The sequence below is a fragment of the Podarcis muralis genome, chromosome 12 (genome assembly GCF_964188315.1).
Source record: "Podarcis muralis chromosome 12, rPodMur119.hap1.1, whole genome shotgun sequence".
Classification (NCBI taxonomy): Eukaryota; Metazoa; Chordata; class Lepidosauria; order Squamata; family Lacertidae; genus Podarcis; species Podarcis muralis.
This window is the reverse complement of record NC_135666.1, coordinates 35935674-35956019: the sequence shown is the minus strand read 5'-3', so window position 1 is coordinate 35956019 and position 20346 is coordinate 35935674. Positions and strand designations below refer to the sequence as shown.

Sequence of the window (20346 nt, the reverse complement as noted above, 5' to 3'; positions counted from 1 at the left end):
CGCAAAGAAGACAATAAACAAGGGAGAAAATGGGCCTGGAGACGTTAGTGACTATCAAATTCAATTCCACCCTCATCCATTTAGGCCCCAAGCAGAAGGGGAGAAGAAAGCTGCTGGCTTCAATTCGGGGACAAACTAGTTAACTAAACACAGGAAAGATGGCAACTCGCAACTCCCACCCCCTCTCAAAGTGAGATTTTATCTTGCAGGCCACCATGTTAAATTAGCTGGTAGATTTGTGACTATGGTCTTTCAGTATTTGACTAGGACTGAGGAATTTTGTTGCAGAAAATCCTGCTTCTAATATTCCACTGGAAATTTCAGACATGGCTTTTACCCAAAAGACATGAAGCCATTACAAAAGTACTGTAACAAAAGAAAGCTAACTTACAGTTAGAAAAATGTTCAGTTCTTGGGAAATGTTCAACTCGGCATTCTTGAGAACGTCATCCATGTTGTCACCTACATCCTCAGATTTCAAAAGTATGCCTGACGTCATGTCAAAGAACTTGGAAGGTAAATAGTTAAGAGAGAAAAGGAGTTATCTATACAAATATTAACAGTGTTGGCAAAGTAAATAATGGCCCCCAAAATGTGGAACGCCCTCCCTATAGAGGTGTGTCAGATGCTGTCCCTTTAAAGCTTTAGGCAGTCATACGTTTCCTGCTTCTTTACTAAAAACTTCGAGTCAACAGCACTTTTATTTGTGAATTTTAATAATGTGTGTGTAGTCCAGTTGCACAGGAACACATACTTTCTACTGCTGCTTAGTGCTAAAGAACATGAGATTGTAGAAGGTGCATGAACGATATTATATTTGGTGATTTTGTTGTAAATTGTCCTGATGCTGCAGAACAGAAGGAAAGCACACTCCGGTCTCTGTCACCAGCCGGGGAACAAAAGATGACTGGGACAGCTGCCTCCCAGGAAGAAAGGAATGGGGAAAGGGAGGTCAGTCTGACCCCATCCATCGCCCAGAGAAGCAGCAGTTCCTGCCAAAGAGAACATTCTGCTCCAATGCTTGTTTTCCTCTACCCTCCACATTTATATTTCCTTTTGCCTCATGTCTAAATTGTGAGCATGCAGGCAGGGACAGTATTTGATTTTTTTAAAGCTCTATAAAGAACTTATATGTGCTTAGAAGTGATCATTAATCATTATCATGAATGCAGTAAGCTGCCCCAGAATTTTTTTTTTTTTTTTTTTTTTTTTGGAAGGATGATTATATAAAAGTGGGTCACGCCGTCAAGGGTTACGGAGCAAAGACTGTAATAGGAGCTTCCCTAGTCATCAAATCCAGAGTGATGAAAGAATGTTCTATCAGCTGCTCCAATGCGTATGCTACATCACACGAATGCTATGTTCCCACTTCACCTTTCAAGTTCCTAGAAAGCTTCCCAAGTATAACCCAACAGCGTATCCACTTAATGATAAACACAGTTTCGTTTCATATTTTAACACAAAAATCTGCCCAAAGTAAGAGCCAAAACAATAGCAGAAAGGGAAATGGCCAAGTACCCATTCGTCAGAGTAACCCTTCCCATGTTCCATTACCAAAAAAAACCCCAGAATCATTGGCCAGCAAATCTCAATTTAGATAGCTAATGTCAAAGGGACAAGTTACACATTTTGTTGGAGCTCCACATTTGAACCTCCCAATGTGACCCCTCCACCAAAAAAGCAATGACAAAAGGTCCTTATCTGGGTTAAAGTCACAGTGTAGGAAAAGCCCAATATTCTTCCCCACCCTACCATATAGGCTTGATCCAGATCCCTGTCCAAGAGATATCATTAACCATAGAAGGAAAAACTTGCAGGGCCACGAATTGTCCCCGCTCTGCAGCTAAATGCAGTCACTCAGCCACAGCTTTTACAAAATAAAGTAATACATGGAGACCTTCCAGCAACACAACATGCAGCTGGGACCAAAATCATGATCTGAACTTTGCTTTTTTATTATTTCTACCCCACCGTCCCTTCAATAGCCCTGTGAGGTAGTTTAGGCTGACAGATGGTGGCTGGCCCAAGTTCACCTGGTGAGTTTCATGGTTGAGTGGGAATTAGAATCCTGGTCTCCTAGATCTTAGTCTGACATTATACCCACAACAAGGGTGGGCGGCTGTTTTTCTGCCCAAGGGTCATGTTCCCTCAAGGTAATCTGTCAGGGACTGCATAGGGTTGATAAGGAAGGAGCCAAAAAGTGTTTCTCTTTTTTTCCACCCATGTGAAATCAAGGCCTGTCTTAAGTCAAAGTAACTTTGTCTTTACCTGGATTATCCTGCTGAAACAGGTCACCAAATTTTGCAGAGAAGCATCTGTGGCATTTCTGACACTACTGAATTCCTCCAACTTAATGTTTTTCCACTCAGCGAACTTCTCAAAAGCTCCTTCAGAACTCTCTACTTTATAAACCTGACCATATACGACTTCCAAGGAATCCTGCAATTTCTGTGGAATATAAAGGTAAAGAACAATAGGACTGGGGAGCGGAGACTGAAAGGAGGGAAAGACTATATTGAATAAAGAAAGCTATATTCTATAAAATGAAACAAAAACACCTTGGGCCTTGGGGACCTTGTTATATGAGCATTTCTCTAATGGTTCTTGGGGAGGAGGGAACCAGCTTAGTCTGTGCTCTCCCCCCAACTGTCCCGGGACTTCCAAGTGTACCAAGAGACCTGAAGAAAAACTGGGTTCACATGTAATGCAACACAGTCCTTAAATCAAGAGGCCGGAACAAGTCCCCAAGATGTGAAAACATGTCAAAGTATCTAAGCAAAATGGCCACAAGAGAGGAGGGATGGAGATGGAACATTTCTAACAGCTCAAATTTCTGATCCCCAATCTGATGCCCAAAGACACCATGCTGCCTTTGAACACACAACCCTGCCAACAGCGAAGGACCCCTGCTAAAAAAATTAAGAAAACAAATAACTGAGTAATTTTGGAACTGTGGTAAATACATATTTTACAAAGCAGAAGGGAGAGAAATTTGGGTACATCCTAGGAAGGGAAAAAATAGTGAAAATTGCTGTCCTGAAGTATGTTTTTATACATCCTGCAACACAAAAGTGATTTCAAATGCCCATTTCCAAGAGTTGATGCAACAGGGGTTTTTGGCAAGGGGGCGTTGTTGCTGAGCGTGCTGCAAACTGCCCGCTATGTCTTGGGGTTCAAACTATCATGAACACCAGACCTGATAAATCATTGATTTATCATAGAATAAAATTCTATCACTGAATTTTATAAAGGCTTGTCAGACACACAGTAAAATGTATGTTTGCTGCAGCTCTCAGCAAAGTGTTTGCAGGCTGCCACCTCGTGGGCATAGATTAACATAACATTTGCTGTACTGTATCGCACTAGAGAAAAATTCCCTCATCGGCTATGCCAGACGCAGTCACCTTTGTGCAACTCAAATGGATGCAGAAATGTTTTAAGAGACTACGATATGCTAAATAAAAGACACTACCTATTTTATAGATGGGACGCAGGTGGCGCTGTGGGTTAAACCACAGAGCCTAGGACTTGCCGATCAGAAGGTCGGTGGTTCAAATCCCCGCAAAGGGATGAGCTCCTGTTGCTCGGTCCCTGCTCCTGTCAACCTAGCAGTTCAAAAGCACGTCAAAGTGCAAGTAGATAGATAGGTACCACTCCGGCGGGAAGGTAAACGGAAATGTGAGCGCCGCAACCCCAGAGTCGTCCACGACTGGACCTAATGGTCAGGGGTCCCTTTACCTATTTTATAGATAGCATGCAATTGGTTCATGTCTCATCCTAAACATCTATTTCAAAGAGCGCCTAGACTGGTTAACAGCATGTAACATTTCACATGAAGTTCTACTCTATGTATATTTTTCTAGCCTTTGTGGACTAAGCACTGGGAAACAGGAATAAGTAACACCCTCTGCTTCCACCACTCTCCAGTCGGACACCAGACACAGCAGACTGTAATATCAATATACCTTGAGAAGCAAGGAAATGTTCTTGATAGGATGTCCTATCATGTTACCATGTACGGGACATTACCAGCATAACACAGTTTTTGACACAACAAAACAAAATGGTGCACAGATAGGACATGCATGCAGCTCTGTTCCCAACCTGCAATGTTTCCAAGCGCTCTGAAAGGGGTAAATCATCCACTTCCATAATATATTCTTGCACTGTAGAATACAAGCTCTGCTGCACTTCGTTTCTACGTTGAATCAAGCTCTGCACTTCGTCCTGTGTTGAAGGGAAAAGCAAGGTCAGGAATAACCCCCCCGAAACTCTCTTAATTCACTCACAGGGCAATAGACTACTGAGTATGTGGTGAGCCAAATTGTGCAAAAATTAACTTAGCTGTCACACAATCTTGCATTTGAACGGTAAAGTACACACTAAACATCTAAGAGCAGTGGTCTCTTTCTGGAAGCACAATTGCTGCATTTTGTTCAGGTGCACAATCTTTCCCAGACTGAACTCAGGGGAAACTACATCTGGGCAATCAACAACCAAAGCTGTCTGTCCCCAATGTGAATTTGCTAGAAACAAATTACATCCCTATCCTTCCTTGTCCAATGAAAGCAGTTATTATAATGTTTTGAAAACTGATTCTGGTGTATGTATGCCAAAGCCATGAGGGAACAAACTATCCCAGTAGTAGCCACCTAGAGAAGAAAGCACAATTAACTGCATGCCATCTAGCCTCAGAAGGCTGCCATTTGCATCCTGGGAGAGGATTTTTTTTAAAAAAGGAAGAACTATGGGAGCTAGGTTAGGGAGTAGTAAACGATCCAATCCCATGTGCCTGTAATCTGCTATCATTGTGGCTTCTTACATGCACATGGTATCCCCTTCACAGGTAAGGCCAATTGTTCTTTTCAATGGTTAAGAGGTAGTCTTTACTTTAGAAACTGTGTTTTCTGTGTAGCTCAGTTTTCTAGAGAGGGATCCATCTGAGAATGCTCTAATTTACCTCCACCTAACTAAACCAAGCCCAGAATGCAAAGGGAGCGCTGAGGCATCTTTCTGGTTGCTGTCTGCAATTACAGAGCTACTGAAGGCAGCTAGAAAAATCACTAGGCTCAGATGCAGTCAGGCTTCAGTGTATACTTAAGCAAGCTGACAGTTTCTCAAGGACTTAAGTAGAGCTTTTCCTTTGCTAACTACAGATGAAGAGCAAAGACAGCAGCTTCAGATTACTGTCCTGGTTGATGCTCTCGAACATTTTGCAGCCTACTGACCCTACTTGTATGGCAAGAGCATGTGGGCTACAGAACTACTACCACCCGGATTGCTACAGATACACACTCATAAGAAACAAACTCTGTGACAGCTGGGAGAAAAGAAATTATTTTTACAATCTAATGTTCTTGTCCTTTGCTTCAGGTGGTGAAGTGAATATATTATATTCATGGGAAAGTGTACCTGCAACTCATCCAGTTAAGTGAGAAAACAATTCACACAAACTACTGCTTGTGAGACTGGCCTCTGTCTGGTCCAAAGGTTTGTTTACAGAGGGTGTATAAGGAAAAGACTACTGAATCACCACAAACATTTACTGGTGCATGTGTGTCTGCCAAATGTAAAGAAGGGCTTCAGCTGCAAGAGGAAAAACTATCCAGCAAGTCCCAATCTGCAAATGCATTCACAGACACACTAAGAGGGTACTGGCGTCAATCCAATATCACTGGAACTACAAGTGCTGCGGTTTTTTACCTGCCCACAATACAGGCTAGCACAGGTCACATTGCAGCAGGAAGTGATGCAAGTGCAAGGTATGCTAGTTGACAACAGCTAGCATTCTTTTGAGGTGTCTGATTGCTTTATCTAAGTTCTTAGAGTCTCCAAGCTTTAAGTGGCCTTTTTTGCTTGGCTGCATGCTGCCTGGCTAATTTGAGAGTTCTTATGTTACTTAAAACTTTCATCAAAACACTTCTAATTCAGCCATCTGGCCCTTTCCAAGCCACGTTCTATGACCCTCTCAGACAAAAACCACATTATAGGCTTGGGATTTGGGAGAGAAAGTGTGAGGTGTGCTGCAAGCAAGGAATGACCCACAGAGAAAGGGAGAGGGGAGAAAGCCCTGAGCTGTTAGTTGACTTTCAGTAGTTTTCTCCTGCATTTCCAGCACTCAGAAGCCCTGCTTGGCTACCCTGTGCCCAATGGGTTGTGTGGGATGGGGAAATTATTATATTATTCTTATAATAATAGACCATGCATCCCCTTCTCTCAGCAAACTCAGATCTAGCATAATTATATCCCCCATCACTGAATATGTCACATGTCAAGTTAATTCCAGAAATGAATTTTTAAAATAAACTATAAACAAAAAAGCCTGAAATGGGAGATCATTATTCCTCAGCAAAAAAGGGCACAAGCTATTCTACATACCACACATTTACATGCACATATTTCCTCTTGAAAAGCGTTATAGTCGATCCAAATTTTCTCCAGTTTTTCCAAGGACAGGGGAGCAGCAAGGCATCCTTCGGTAACCACTTTAATAGCTTCTGAAAGGTCTTCTCCAAAACGAGCATTCAGACTGACTTGTCTGGGTGAAAGAGATTTGAAAATGAATAGAGCATTTAAGCTTCCCTATCAACAGTTGTACTCTCATTTTTATATGTAATAGATTATTTATATATATATATATATACATACACACTATGTATGTGTGTGTAACTATCAGGAAAAGCACAGAAAATCATGGAAAATGCAGCTTAATTAAAATGGTAATAACTTAGGCCTTCTGTCTGGTTAGACTGGACTGTCTGATTTTACACCCTTGTAAAGAAGAAAACACAAAATTTTGATATATGGCAGCCTGTTACCTATCAGAATGCTGCCCTTTGGTATGCGACCAAACAACTATCTGCTTGGAACTATTATTTTATGGGCAAATCACTGACATAGGAGATAAGTGCAGGTATAACTTTTACCAATAGGAAAGGGTCCCTTCTTTTCTGTCTTTAGCCCATGGTACTCCGTAGCTTCATTACATCCTGGATCCCCATTTACATCGGGATAAACTTTCTGCCCCACATCAAGATGAAGGCAGCGCAGAGGGAGCCAGCTTTGAATTACTTCAGTCAATCAAGTGGTGTTTTGAGGGAGCAGAAATGCCTGATCCAAGGAGACCAGAGGCAACTTCTCCCTCTCACAGGCTCACTGCCTATTAAAAGTAGGGCCTCTCTCTAGGGACCAGATCACTGCATTCCCAGCCTGACCACTCACTCACTGTGTTTCTTTACTGCATTATCCCATGCTGCACATTGCTATCGATTTAGCATTAGCCACCAGTTGATGGGGCTAGGAAGCAATTTTGCCCGAGATCACAATGGGCTTCAGCTGACCTGTAGTTTTTTTGCCTTTCCTATCATAATTATCAGACTACTTTCTCTTTCCTTTTCCTTCTGGGGGCTTTTTTTCTTTTTTTATTCAATTTTTACTGAAAGTTTTCCACATAAAATACAATAAAAGCTGAGCTAATCTAAAGAGAGAAAATTAATAATAATAAAAAAAGAATGAGAAGGAAAAGAGCAGCAAAGGGGGAAATACAAACCCCTCTATCACAATTGTATCATACCCCTTATTCCACACACACAACTGGGAGCTTCCCCCTCTTGCCCCAGCCTCCCACCCTGGAAGATCCTCTCTACCCTGCTTCTCATGCAAGGCCCTTCTTCTCATGTCTATCATCTTCCTCTGTCTATCTTCACTTATCCAAAACAAGGAACTTCAAGGAGCAACTGAAGCTGTATTCTATGTCTGGTGCTGGGACATCAGGCAAGATCCCTGGGCGAAGAGGTGAGAGGGATGGGCGCTCCGCTCCCTCACTTAAAGAGAGGTCAGTGCACACCAGCCTGTCCACTTCATGGCTTGGTGTCATTGCTATGCCCCTGGCTGTTTGGGCAGCAGTCACTGGAACAGCTCAAGCTGTTAAGAGGTAGCTTCCCAGCTCCTAACATCTACCTAGCAGGAAGGCTGAGCCATAAATTTCTGACAGCACATGGGGTGCAAGAAATAGGATCCTTGCCTGTAACTCGCCCACCCCTGCCTTACTTCTTATATGCTGCACCCTGTAAAGCTGTGGCCTGGCTTTTCTCCTGCATCATTCCTTCCCCTCTGCTCAGCTTTACTGCTACCTGTGGATGCAATGTGCACTTAACACCTAAACTTCATGCAAGTGAAGATAAACATTTCAGAAGTACAAAGAGTCTTGGACAACCATCAGCTGTCCAAGGAGGATATTGGAAGAGTGATGCTCTTCCTCACTTCCTCCTTGAGTTGTATGCACTTTTCAGGGAAGAAAGCCTCCAGCCAGTGACTCAACTTCAAAAGGCAGGGAATATGTCACTGAAACTCAGCTAAAATCTGAACTCTCTGACCATTACTGACAATCAAACACTGTTCTACTGCATTAAAATAACAAATTAAAAAAACAAAACATTTTTTAAACGACAAAATGATTGAGGCTCTTCTCAAAACAATGCTAGATCAAGGTTTGTTTTTTGAGAAGAACCTTTTAAAAATTGTGATTCACAACAGAAACCCATCGCTCGAGGAAATGTTTTAGTTGAGGTGGGGAAATGTACACTATACCTAGCTTCTTTCAATTTCTCGAACTTGTCAGCCAAGTTTCTCACTGTCGTTCCTATATATGTTGATAGAGTGTTTTCCAACACCTCAAAAGTTTCCTTGTATCTTTTCTTCTCCTACGGCATTGGAGAAGAAGAAAAGGATTAGAGCATTAGTATTACACCATTTCTGCCAAGCACCAAAGCATTTTTTAAAATAAAAAAAAAATCATCAAAATATCCACATGCAAACATGGAGCTAAGAGAATATAAGGGCAGTAGATTTGGCTTTCACTGACTATTAAACACAGAATTATGCTAACTTACGCTACATTTGTATAAACAGCCTTCCTCCAAGGTGCTCAGTATTACATGCAATGTGTTTCCAGATGACCAGGCTTTAATTGAAGAACGTTTGCACTGTGCAGTGTGTTTTTATGTTTGTGGCACACACACAGCTTTTGGTTTCAGTCACTTGTCTGGCATAACAGGAAGCAAATTGGAAAGTAGATGAGTGGCACAACTGCCATCATACCCTGAACTAACCAAAGACCCAGAGAGCAGTTTTGGTCCTGCAGAGGAATTTCCAATTAACCTAGAAAGTCACTTGAATTCTGCTGCCTTAGGCTATAATATTATACAAACTTTTCAAGGGGGAAGTTCACTGAATTCAGCGGGGCTTACTTGCAACTAGGCACACAAGGGACCGCAATCAGGCACCCACATTTACTATCCATCGGGTTTGGCCAGCATTCCTGTCTGCTGAAGGTGAACAAGGTGGCGACTGTGATAGGAGGCATGGGAAATGGGAACCATAAAAGGGTGGGCAGTGGGGAGGAGAACCATTCTTTAAGTACTTCCTCTTCAAGTAGCACAGAAGAATTAAATCTTCCGTGTATCAGTTATATCAACAACAGGAGAACCCAGATCACTATTGTAAGGCTATCAGTTAAGCAGGGGCAGCCCAGCCCGTTTTACCACCTTAGTGGCAACGCTGCGCACAGAAACACCCCAGCTCTTGCTGAACTCGGCAGGAGCCAAGCTGTTCCGGACGGCATTGCTGCTCGGTTTCTCTGCCCTGGGGGCAGGGAAGAGGAGCAGCAACACGCCAGAATGTCTCCATCTCACTGGTGAGAACAGGGCATTCTGGTGGTGACAGAAGTGGTACGGTGGGCAGAGCTCTGCCTCTTGTGCTTCCGTCGCCTTAGGTGGGTGCTTCGCCCCGCCTCACGTGCAAGCCGACTCTACAGTTAAGTATCTCTGGGATGCAGAATCAATCTGTTGGCTGTACCTCCAGATCACAAGTAAGCTTCTTAACTGTTGACTCCAGTTCTTCACACTGATGGAGAAGATCCTCATTTTTCACTCTGAGAGCCTCTTTCTCCGCTTTCAACTTTTCATTCTCCTCTATCATTTTCTGGTCTTGCTTTATTTTTTCCAAGCTAATGTTTGAGACCCTTCTAAAGTCGCAAGTCACCATTTTCTCCCTATTGAAAAATAAATACAAGTTGATGCAAGACTTCAAGAGAGCACTCAAGAGATTCCAAGTCCAAACTAGTGCCCTCCAAATGATTTCGACTCATTACCTCCAGCCAACATAGCCATGCTGACTGGTGATTTTGGGAGTTATAGGTTCAAAATATCTGGAGAGCACGAGAGTGGCGAAAGCTGGCTTAGATGCTTAATTGGTAAAGACCACCTTTATTGTACATGTTCCCCCTAAAAGGGCACTTAAAGGGCACTCTCAATATACCAGGGAAATGGAAGTCTTCTGCAGCCACAGATAACTACCAGATTTCCCAAGGGCAAAACAGGCACTGCTGAAATGGTGGCAGTGGCAGAAAAGATGCAAATTAGTTGTCATTTCATGATGTCTCTAGCCTAGGCATGGAGGTCCTCTATTGGCCAGATGAGGGCGCTGCCATGAATTATTCATTCCAAGATGGTGCCACACTAGATTGGCCTACTAAATCAGAAGCAGGAAATGTCAACCCCAAACCCGGTTGGAATCACAAACTGCCTCTGCAGCCAGAATTACATCTATTTATTTCTCAACTCCAACCAGCCCCTGATGGCAGCAGCAGCATGGAGGGTCCCAGCAATGTCTCCCACCGCTCTTGCTTGCGGCACCCATGTCTTTATTTAGCTGTGTCTGCTTTAGACCGCATCACATTTAATTCACCTATCTTCCTGCAGGGCCAGACATTTATTTCCCAACAATGCTATGGCCAGAGAAAAGGAGGTGGGAAGAGTGAGGGGGAGAAAACAAACAAACCCCCCCCCCCAAAAAAAAAGAGAGAAACATGTTTGGCGGGAAAGAGGAAAAGCAAGAGCAAAGGAAATGACAAATGAACAGGTGGTGAGAAAAATAAAGACTAGCATAAGAGAGAGCCAAGAACAACACAGCTAAGAGTGGTGAAGCAGAGAGCTGAACAAGTACTGTATTTCTGCAGGGGGCATCAAAATGACTTGGGAGGAGTGACTCAGGAGCTGGCTAGTTAGCACAAAATTTGGTCACATGTCCCTGTCAGTCCGGGACTTTGGGAGCAGCTGACCAATGGTTATCTGGATTCCTCCTGCACCAGGGAACCAGAATGTAACAAAAATTCAGAACCAATCTGCAGCCTCAGAGGTTTAAGCACTGGATCACTTGAATTAAAAAGTGCCTCTGGACATGTGTGGAATGCCTCTCACCACTACATAACAGGCACCAGCCCAACACAATCAGAGATTTCAAAGCAAGATCTTCCAGTTAAAAGGCCATGGTTTCAAGGCCAGGAGCCCCCAGCATCCTTCAAAAGCATGTTATATTGGACTTCATCTCAAACTACATCTCAAACCATTTCTTACATCAGAAAATGTTTTCCCACTGTGACTTACTTAATAAAAGGCACATGGTTTGAACCGTTTTTCTCATTCCTTCCATTCAGTGGTGGATTGTCACCAAAGCCCATGCCTACTCTGTTGCTTAATGGAGAACTGGCTCTGCTGGACCACACTGGAGCTGGAGAATTTGCATTCCTGGATTGGCAGAGAGAGAAATCCATTTTTGTATCACAGGGATTACTATTTACAGGAGACTTGCATCTTTCAGCAAATCCTTTTTTGGCCATTTCTTCCCCAATATCCAGTAGCCCACACTCTGCTTCAGCCACAATGGTACCATCCTGATATGTGGCTTTGATTCTCGTCTTTATTTCTTTTTCAAAAATCAAGCTATGCAGAAATCTCCTGGCCTGAAAAAAAGAAAAGGAGGGGAAAGTTCAGAAAAGTTTATGAAATAGTTTGTTGTGTAAGTTTTACAATCAAGGCTGTGGTGTACATGCAGCATTTGCAATTGTGCAAATTTATCTGACAGGCACAGAAAGATCTAATTTTTAATTTTTGGAAATCAAGTTTACAGCTTCAGAGAAACCTGGGAAATGTATGGGCTGTGCTCAGTTAAAATCTCAGAAGCTATAAAGGGGCTGATAAATCCTTTCAAGATCCAGGACTGTGGCTTTACCAATCTGTATTGCTTTTGGTCCCTAACTCAGGGTTAGTAGAAACCACGTCAGGTATGCAAAGGTGTGGCAAGCATTTTTATAACTTGAATAAAGAATACACAAAGCCACTCTTATAATCAGCTCAAGCATTAATTTGACACTTGTGCTGTCCACTTACCAAAACTGGCTGACCACACTTAATGAAAAATGCGGTAATAACCCAAATGCAATAATAATCCAGATAGAAAAATGGTGTATGTGACATAAATGAGCCTCAGTGAGCCTTGGCGTCACACACTCCCCCATCCCTGCATGGCTGTAAGGAGGAACTCAAAGACTTCTGCTATAACTTTCCCTTAATTGCAATTTGTTGTATGGTTTGGCACAACAAACTTTGGTAACACTAAATAAAGTTCAATTCCAACAAGCCAACTGTGGTGTTTGCCCATTCGTTTGAAAATGTCTGTACAGGGGGAGAGAAAGAGTTAATAGGTAGACCAATAGAAAAGCCAGAGGCAGAGCCTACCTGTTTATAAAAGGGCTTAGCCCGAGGTTAGTTAGTAGTTGGCTGGTTGGTTGGGAAAAGGCAGTTGGGAAAGCAGTTAGCAGACAGTTGGAATTAGAGAGACAGTTAGTGAAGTTGGTTCTTGTGTGAGGGGAGGTAGAAGAGTTAGAGACAGAATAAAATAAGACTAAGAGGGTAAAGAGTGCAGTTAAAGTTGAATGCAGTTAAATTTTATTTGTGTCTGCAATAAACTACACTCTTCTTTGTTAACTTAAGAACTGACTGAGACTAAGTGATTTACCGGGGAGGACCTGGTTGGTGACAGTGGATTAGTGGTGTACGGGTCGATAGTCCATGAGACGACTGGGGGCTCCGTACGAACGCCACACCAATTTCAACCCATGGGTTACAAAGTTGGCTTGTTGGAATTCATCATGGTAAGTATTAATGACAGCTCTCAGTTCGGACGATACAGAAAACTGTGGTTATGTAAAAGCAGAAGCAATACTCCAAAATCCTCCTCTTGGTCATATAGGATGACTAAAATGGAGCACACACACCCAAGGTACACTGCAGCTTGGACACACCACCATAAAGCATGGCTTAAAAGGACATGTGAATGGGGTCACTTAGTTTGAAATGACAAACTTCATAATCAAAAAAGGGAACATAATATAATATTACATCTATAAACCTAAATTCTACAGTGAAAAGGCAAGTGTCAGCTTATTGCAAGATTTCTAGAGGAACACAAAACCCAGGCAAACTGCAATCTTTGGCAACTATGAAGAAATCAAGCAGGTGTTTTTCTTCCTGGTTTCAAATACAGTCATACCTCGGGTTAGAAACGCTGCAGGTTGCATTTTTTCGGGTTGCGGACTGCCGAAACCCGGAAGTACCAGAACGGGTTACTTCCAGGTTTTGGCAGTTGCGCATGTACAGAAGCACTAAATTGCACTTTGCGCATGTGCAGACGCGCCGAATCGCAACCCACGCGTGCAGACACACCGCTGCGGGTTGCAGACAACGGATCACGTTCGCAACCTGAGCTTCCACTGTACGAGCTGTATTTGATTCCCTCTACTCCAATGGAAATTGCTTGACCACTAAGGTATGTTTTGAGAATTCCATTGGGAACAGAAATAGCTGCTGTTTGCAATTCTGCCTGAAATTCAGAACAGAAATCAATCCAATCCAGGGACTATGATTGGTATTTGTTTGTAATCTTCTTTGGGGTTTTGTTGTTGTTTTTTAAGATTGCAACCGATACATAATTACTTCTTTTCTAAACACTGTTTTGACATTTCCTCTACACTGAAATGGACTGTGTGAAATAATTATGTTAAACCTATGTAAATAGTTACATAAATTAAGTAGGAGACAGCAAGATGGGCAACATAGCATTTAGTGGAAACTGAACCACAGAAGACTGGAAAGAGCACTGATTGTAACACGACAGGTTAAAACAGAAATCAACTGCCTTTTTACATTCCTGATTGCTGAACTGTTCATACACATGTGAAAAGTCTGTCTCACCTGGTCAAAATGATTTAAATCTTGATTAGCTGAAATCTGTAATCCCCACAGCCTGTACTTTTTTGCCACACTAGGAAACTGCAAGTTTTCTGGAATCTCAACTATTTCTGATCGATTGAGAACCTCAGAGTTTCCATAGTCAATATATAATACCTGGCACTGTAATAAAACAAAAACCAGTAAAACAAATAAATAAGAACCAATTGCCTATTGGAGTTATAGCTTACGGCGTTCACAGTACATTATGTCTATCTGGAAGTAAGCTGCACTGAGTTCAAGGGGACTCACTCCCCAGTTGTCTTTGCATTCCTACATGCACACAACTTTAACTAAAAAAATAGTTAGGAATCTGCAACCACTACTAAAGAAGGTTAAGCACTTACAGAAAATAATTTAGTTATAGGAAGTATTTCTGCACACATCTAGCTACTAAAAATAGAATTAAAAAGCCCAAAGAAATGACAGTAATCTTATGTTATTTGAGAAGTTTCTGCCCTATTACTTAAAATCCAAGTTAGCAGTTCCTTAAAGTTTAGTACAGAAACTAGGCAGAAAGATATTGGATTAGCTAGGCCTGATCAAGCAGGGCTCATCATTAGACTTGAAACCATCAACATGAAATAGCACTATCAAGTAAGATTTGGACTCAATGATTTCAGCAAGACAGTACCCAAGCTATTATCAACTAAGATTTGAACTTAAAAGATTGCAGACTGTATTTCGGAAATCAATCTGAGTAGGAATTCCTTGCCTTTTCAATATTGATAACCTTCAGTACTTTGCATCTGTACCAACATTTATCTTCAGAAAAGCACCCTCCATAGATCTGCAAATTAAAAAAACAACAACCACAGGTCATTTCATAAGCCTGCATGTATTTGTAAGCCATTTTCTTCAGATGTTTTTAATTCAGTGGCTTATTCTGTAGTGTTTAGGTGGAAGGCAACCTTCTCATGAATACAGATATAGAGCTGCCTTTTGAAGATGCTTAAATGTTTGAACACATACAATTATGCAGAAGTATGCAGTATAACACTAGTTCTTAAGGAAGTCACTTAAATGTACTGTCAACCAAGCTTACACACAGTAGAAAATTTAACTCTGCATTCCAAAAGTGTTACCACTGTAATAAAGATAACAATCAAGAAGAAAACCTTCAAATTCAACCAAAAATGCCAAGTTTACCAAATGGGCAACTGAACAACTGATACAATTCATCTTTACCACTGTAACCCCACTTCCCGAGTCAAAAAACACAACTGAATTTTTCAAATTTGCATACACAGGACTGTAAATTCAAATGATGCCTACTAGATGTTCTTATACTTATAGGAACCAAGAAACAACATGTACAACTTACCCTGGTAAGATCAGGATTGCCAAAGACTGGGCTGGCTAGAGGACAGATTTCAGCTAGAGAACGGCTAGTCTTCAGTATGTCGCTATGTCTATGAATATCCTGAACGGCACAAATTAAACTCGAAGTCAACATTTATATGAAAGGCCTTTTACACTACTAGCATAAGAAGCATAAGAAGGTTTTAAGTTTTAAGGCGTGCTCATAAAAATATGGGCAAAGACTTGCTTTTGCCAAATTTAATAATTAGTTAGTTGCCCTGATCCCACTTTATTCAGTTAGTCATTCATCACTTCCCACAATCTTAACCTTACCTGTGCCCAAAATGTTATAGCATCTTCAACATGGCAGCTAACAACTGTGGGCAGAAAGAATTACAAGTCAGCTCATGAATTCAGCGTTAAAGAAGTAAAACAGTATTAGTATGTGTACCTTTATTATATCCTGAATCCTCTTCCATATCAGCAGAATCTAAAACAAGACATGAGAAAAATGTTTATGTAACAATAGTCAAAAGCGGAGTGCCATGTTGATTAAACATGAGATACACAGCTTAGTACCCCTATAGACTTTGAAGTGCAAATTTTACATCACTGTTTTGTCTCCTCCTCCTTCCCCAGGATGTTCATCAGATACCATACGATTGCCTCCAGGAAGATCTAGGTGTCACAGACAGTCCAACTGCCTACCTGGGGATGAAGAGATTCTGGTGCTACCTGGCCTGACCTGTGGGGGGAGCAGGCTTCCCCATGGCCACGGCAGAACCTATAGAAAGCAGCTAGAATAAGGTTACCAGACATCCCCGTTTCCCGGGGACAGTCCCCGGATTTACAAATCAGTCCCCATACAAAATCAGTTGACGTTGAAAAGTGTCCCCAGATTCATTGAAAAAAATCTGGTAACCTTAAGTTAGAAGTAACTTATAAATTCTATACTATGGAGTTTTTACATCCTTCTCTTCCTCCCATTACTTTCAGCAATCCCCATCACCCAACTTCAGCACATTTCCAGAGCCTTAAAAATGCACATCTTACATCAGAACACAAATCTATGTGGAAGATTTTTCAAGAATGGAGAATAAGGCTACCAATGGCTACTAACCATTGTGGCTATATAAGTAGAAGTATTACACTCAAGTCCTGCCTAGAAGGCTTCCCATAGGTATCTGGTCAGTCACTGTGAAGATGGGATGCTGGACTAAATGAACCTTAGGCCTGATCCAGAAAGGTTCTTATGTTCTAACAACTTTCTCCACACCGTACATAATGTTAGAAGCCTCACATCATGTCCCACCTTACACACCTACCTTCTAAACTAAAAAGTGCCAGCTGCTTTAGCCTTTCCTCATAGGCAAGGTGTTTCAATCCCACCATAAATTTGGTTGCCATTTTCCAGCCTTACAAGATCCTTTCGGTATATGGCAACTGTACACAATATTCCAATCAAGGACATATATAGAGTATTTCAATACAGCCAGTTCTATTTTCAGCGAATAATCCCTACCATGGAATTTCCCAATAATCCCTAGCATGGAATTTGTATTCTTTGCAGCTGCCAGCAGACGGCATTAACACTTTCAATCTACCATGAACCAAATATCTCTTTCCTGATTGAGCTCAACAACTTTGTGCCCCCACCCCAATAAAGCAGCTCAACAACTTTCGTGGTCTGGATTTTCACTTTCTGAAACATGGCAACCCTAGATAGGGTTTATTTGCCTATTTGCACCTTCAGCATGCACATTTCCAGAGGCAGCTTCCCTCAAAGATGTATCCCAGCCTTCCCCTCCCCCTTCTTCTTCCCAGAAACCCCTTGCCCTTACCCAGAGCAGTTACCAAGGCAACCTTCCAAATCCCCAGTCTCTGGTCATACCTAGGGCCCTTGTCTTGTTAACGACCCTTAATGGCTCCCTGTTCTTCCCTTAATGGCCTTAACTTGGCCACTCTATTCCGAACTTAAAAATGGAAAGCATAATGCTGTCTCAAGGCAAATCTAAAAAAATGTAGTATCAACACTGACAACTGGGAAACACTGGCCTGTGAGTGCTCCAGTTGGAGAACAGCCTTTACCAAAGGTGTCCTGGGCTTTGAAGACACTCGAACTCAGGACGCAAGGGAGAAACGTGCTAAGAAGAAGGCATGCTTGGCAAACCCTCACCGTGATCAACTCCCACCTGGAAACCAATGTCCCCACTGTGGAAGGACGTGTGGATCCAGAATTGGCCTCCACAATCACTTATGGACTCATTGTTAAAACCGTGTTTAAGGAAGACAATCTTACTCGGCTACGAGTTATCGCTAAAGAAGAATACCCAATAATTCCTTTGCATATTGTATTTCTCCCTTCCCAGCCCAAATAATAATCCTAGAATTTTATTAATTTCTATGTCCTAAATCTATTCCTAAACCTACAACATACGGCAAGGACAGTATGTGTAAAAATGTGAGCTGTCAGGTCTCCTCCACACCGAAGTTTTACCACATGTGTGAAGACACTACAAAAGGCTTTTAGTCTCTCCCCCCACCCCGCCCCTGAAACCCGAGGATGTTAATATTAATATCTCTTTCTGGAGAGCCGTCAGGTTTGCAGAGATAAAAGTACTGGGGGGTGTAAAGCGCTATATAAATGCAAAAAAACCTGCCGTCCACCTGCCTTAAAACACATACACACACCCCTCACATATTTAAGATTCAAAGGAAAGCAGAGGCACACGGTAACAGGCCTGTTATTCCCTCAGAGGAAGCCTTTCCATAATCTGGCCCCTGGAAGAAGACGCCCCGCCATTTTGCTAAGGCTCGACGCCACTTACGCGTCGCCCTCAGCCGCCGCCGCCTCCTCCTCTTGCTCTCTCTGTCCGCCCAGGAACGCACCAGTCCTTATGAATGGCACAGAACCTTGAACGAGAAGCGGAGTCGGCGGGAAAATCACAGAAAGTCCCCCACACACCCCTCCGCAAGGCACCAGCAAGCGCAAATTTGCGCCCTTTGCAAGCCACGCGGCGGCCGACGGTAATTGGGAGGATGGACCAGCGCGGACTTCGTAGGACTTGCGCGCTTTCATGGGCCCCGCTGCGCCTCCTGTTGACGCACAGGCGCGTTGAGACGCAAAAGAAATAGTAATAATAATTTAAAAGTGCCAGGGCGCTCGGTGGTGCTGCTGGACGACATTGAACCCCCGCTGATTTCAATGGGACTTACTCCTGCGCAGGGAAAGGAGCAGTATTGAACGCAGAGACTTTGGAAAAACAAACACGCGTATGATCTAGCTGCGATCCTAGGCACTTAAGCGACTTTATTTTATGTTGTGAACCGCCCTGAGATCCAAGAAGGAAAGGCGGTATATATAAATTTAATAAATAACACTTAAGTTGCCGGGGGGGGCATGGCTGGTGCAATAAATGTTGAATTCCTAAACGTGCGAATTCAGAAATGCATTTTTAAAGACTTTCTTAGTTACCCCTTGAGAGCCGGATCTCTATACCGAGTTAAGCGCGGACAAACCACTTGTATCAATATTTGATTTCAAACAGAGATGCTACCCCGTCGTTCAAACAAATCGCAGGGTGGGTCCGCCTGAAATCTCACATGCTCCTCCTATTTGTATCTGCAGGCTGGGCGCTATGGAAGAGGGTGTGTGGATAAAACGCGGTCCAATAGAGGACCCGGGGAGGAGCTGCCAAGCCCGACCAAACCCTCAAACCGCAGGCATTGGCAGATATCTGACACCTGAAGGCGAAGGATCGCAAAGGTGAGTGGAAAGATTACAGGGCGCACCATCAAAGCTGAAATCTGACGATCAGTACATGGCGTCTTTAGGGAGACATACAATTGAACTACGTGCTCGCAGAATCTAAAGGGGTTTGCAACCCGATCTTTCTTATGCCTGTTTACTGGGAGGTCGCCTTGAAGCTGTTCACTTGTTCTTTTCAAGCGGTTTTCCGTGACTTGCCTTCCTTGAAAGGGCAAGTAGCAAAACCCTCCTTTCTTCCCGTCCAGTATGCATGGACTGTGTAGTTTCTCTCTGAACAAAAGCTTCTGAAATAATCAAAGCCTAACACTTGGTTGGGCCATGTATTCGCTATTCCACAGGACATTCCCCACCACAAACACACACACGTCAAAAGGATCTGTAGCAGAACTGGAGTACTTTGAGCCCATTGTTTGTTGTTAAGACTCCAACTACCATCAACCCCAGCCAGTATGGCCAATGGTGTAGGATTGTGGGAGTTGTAGTCTCAACGTCTGGAAGGCATAGGATGTCCATATCTGATGTATAGTGTGAGGGTTGAGAACCTCAGACCTGGGGGCCAAATGTGGTCTTCTTTTTCTACACTGAGCCTAGGGGTGTTGCAACTATGTTTGGCTGAATTGGGAAGAACGGAAAGCGAGATATAGGAGGTACTGATTTTTGGTCTTGCACAGACCACTGCTGAAATTTGAAATACCAAAGTCCGCCTCTGGCCACATCCCTCACGATTTTGTACCCAGTGTTTTTTGCCTGGCTGCAATGTGTCCTTCAACTCTGAAAAATGCCTCTTGCTGGTGTGGATGGAGGACAGGAGTGTGGGTGAGCGAGCGTAAAAACTAGTCTGGACAAAGGTAAAATGTACATTTGCTCCTCTACCCACTTTTGCCTCTGGTCCCCACTCACCACTGGCACGTGGCCCTGTCTTAAAGAGGGTTCTGCGCTACAGAGTAAAAGAGAAGACAAAATGTACTTTATGAAGTGCACTGATTGATAATGACTGTACTATACAATGGTACCTCGGTTCCCGAATTGCTTAGTTGACGAACAAATTGGCTCCCGAACACCGCGTTCCGGTTTGTGAATGTTTTTCGGAAGCCAAACGTTCATTTTGGCTGCTGGCATTGTTTCCGGGGCCAATCAGCCTATCAGAAG

General features: G+C 42.8%; 1 protein-coding gene across 6 annotated transcripts in view; it reads right to left on the bottom strand.

The window, feature by feature from the left end:
• Nucleotides 1–19051, bottom strand: part of STK31 (serine/threonine kinase 31) — a 33729-nt gene extending 14678 nt beyond the window's left edge. The window contains exons 1-13 of one of the 6 annotated variants that reach the window (XM_028750171.2): nucleotides 19032–19051; nucleotides 15880–15918; nucleotides 15762–15805; nucleotides 15451–15549; nucleotides 14842–14916; nucleotides 14091–14249; nucleotides 11445–11800; nucleotides 9856–10051; nucleotides 8590–8702; nucleotides 6379–6538; nucleotides 4105–4227; nucleotides 2269–2448; nucleotides 392–508 (exon numbers count right to left, since the gene is read on the bottom strand). In XM_028750171.2, coding sequence (XP_028606004.2) covers nucleotides 392–508; nucleotides 2269–2448; nucleotides 4105–4227; nucleotides 6379–6538; nucleotides 8590–8702; nucleotides 9856–10051; nucleotides 11445–11800; nucleotides 14091–14249; nucleotides 14842–14916; nucleotides 15451–15549; nucleotides 15762–15805; nucleotides 15880–15907 — 1650 coding nt within the window. In that variant the 5' untranslated portion in view covers nucleotides 15908–15918; nucleotides 19032–19051. The other 5 variants (XM_077937013.1, XM_028750176.2, XM_028750174.2 and 2 more) reach the window with 5 other exon arrangements.
• Between the last annotated feature and the right edge of the window lie 1295 nt (nucleotides 19052–20346).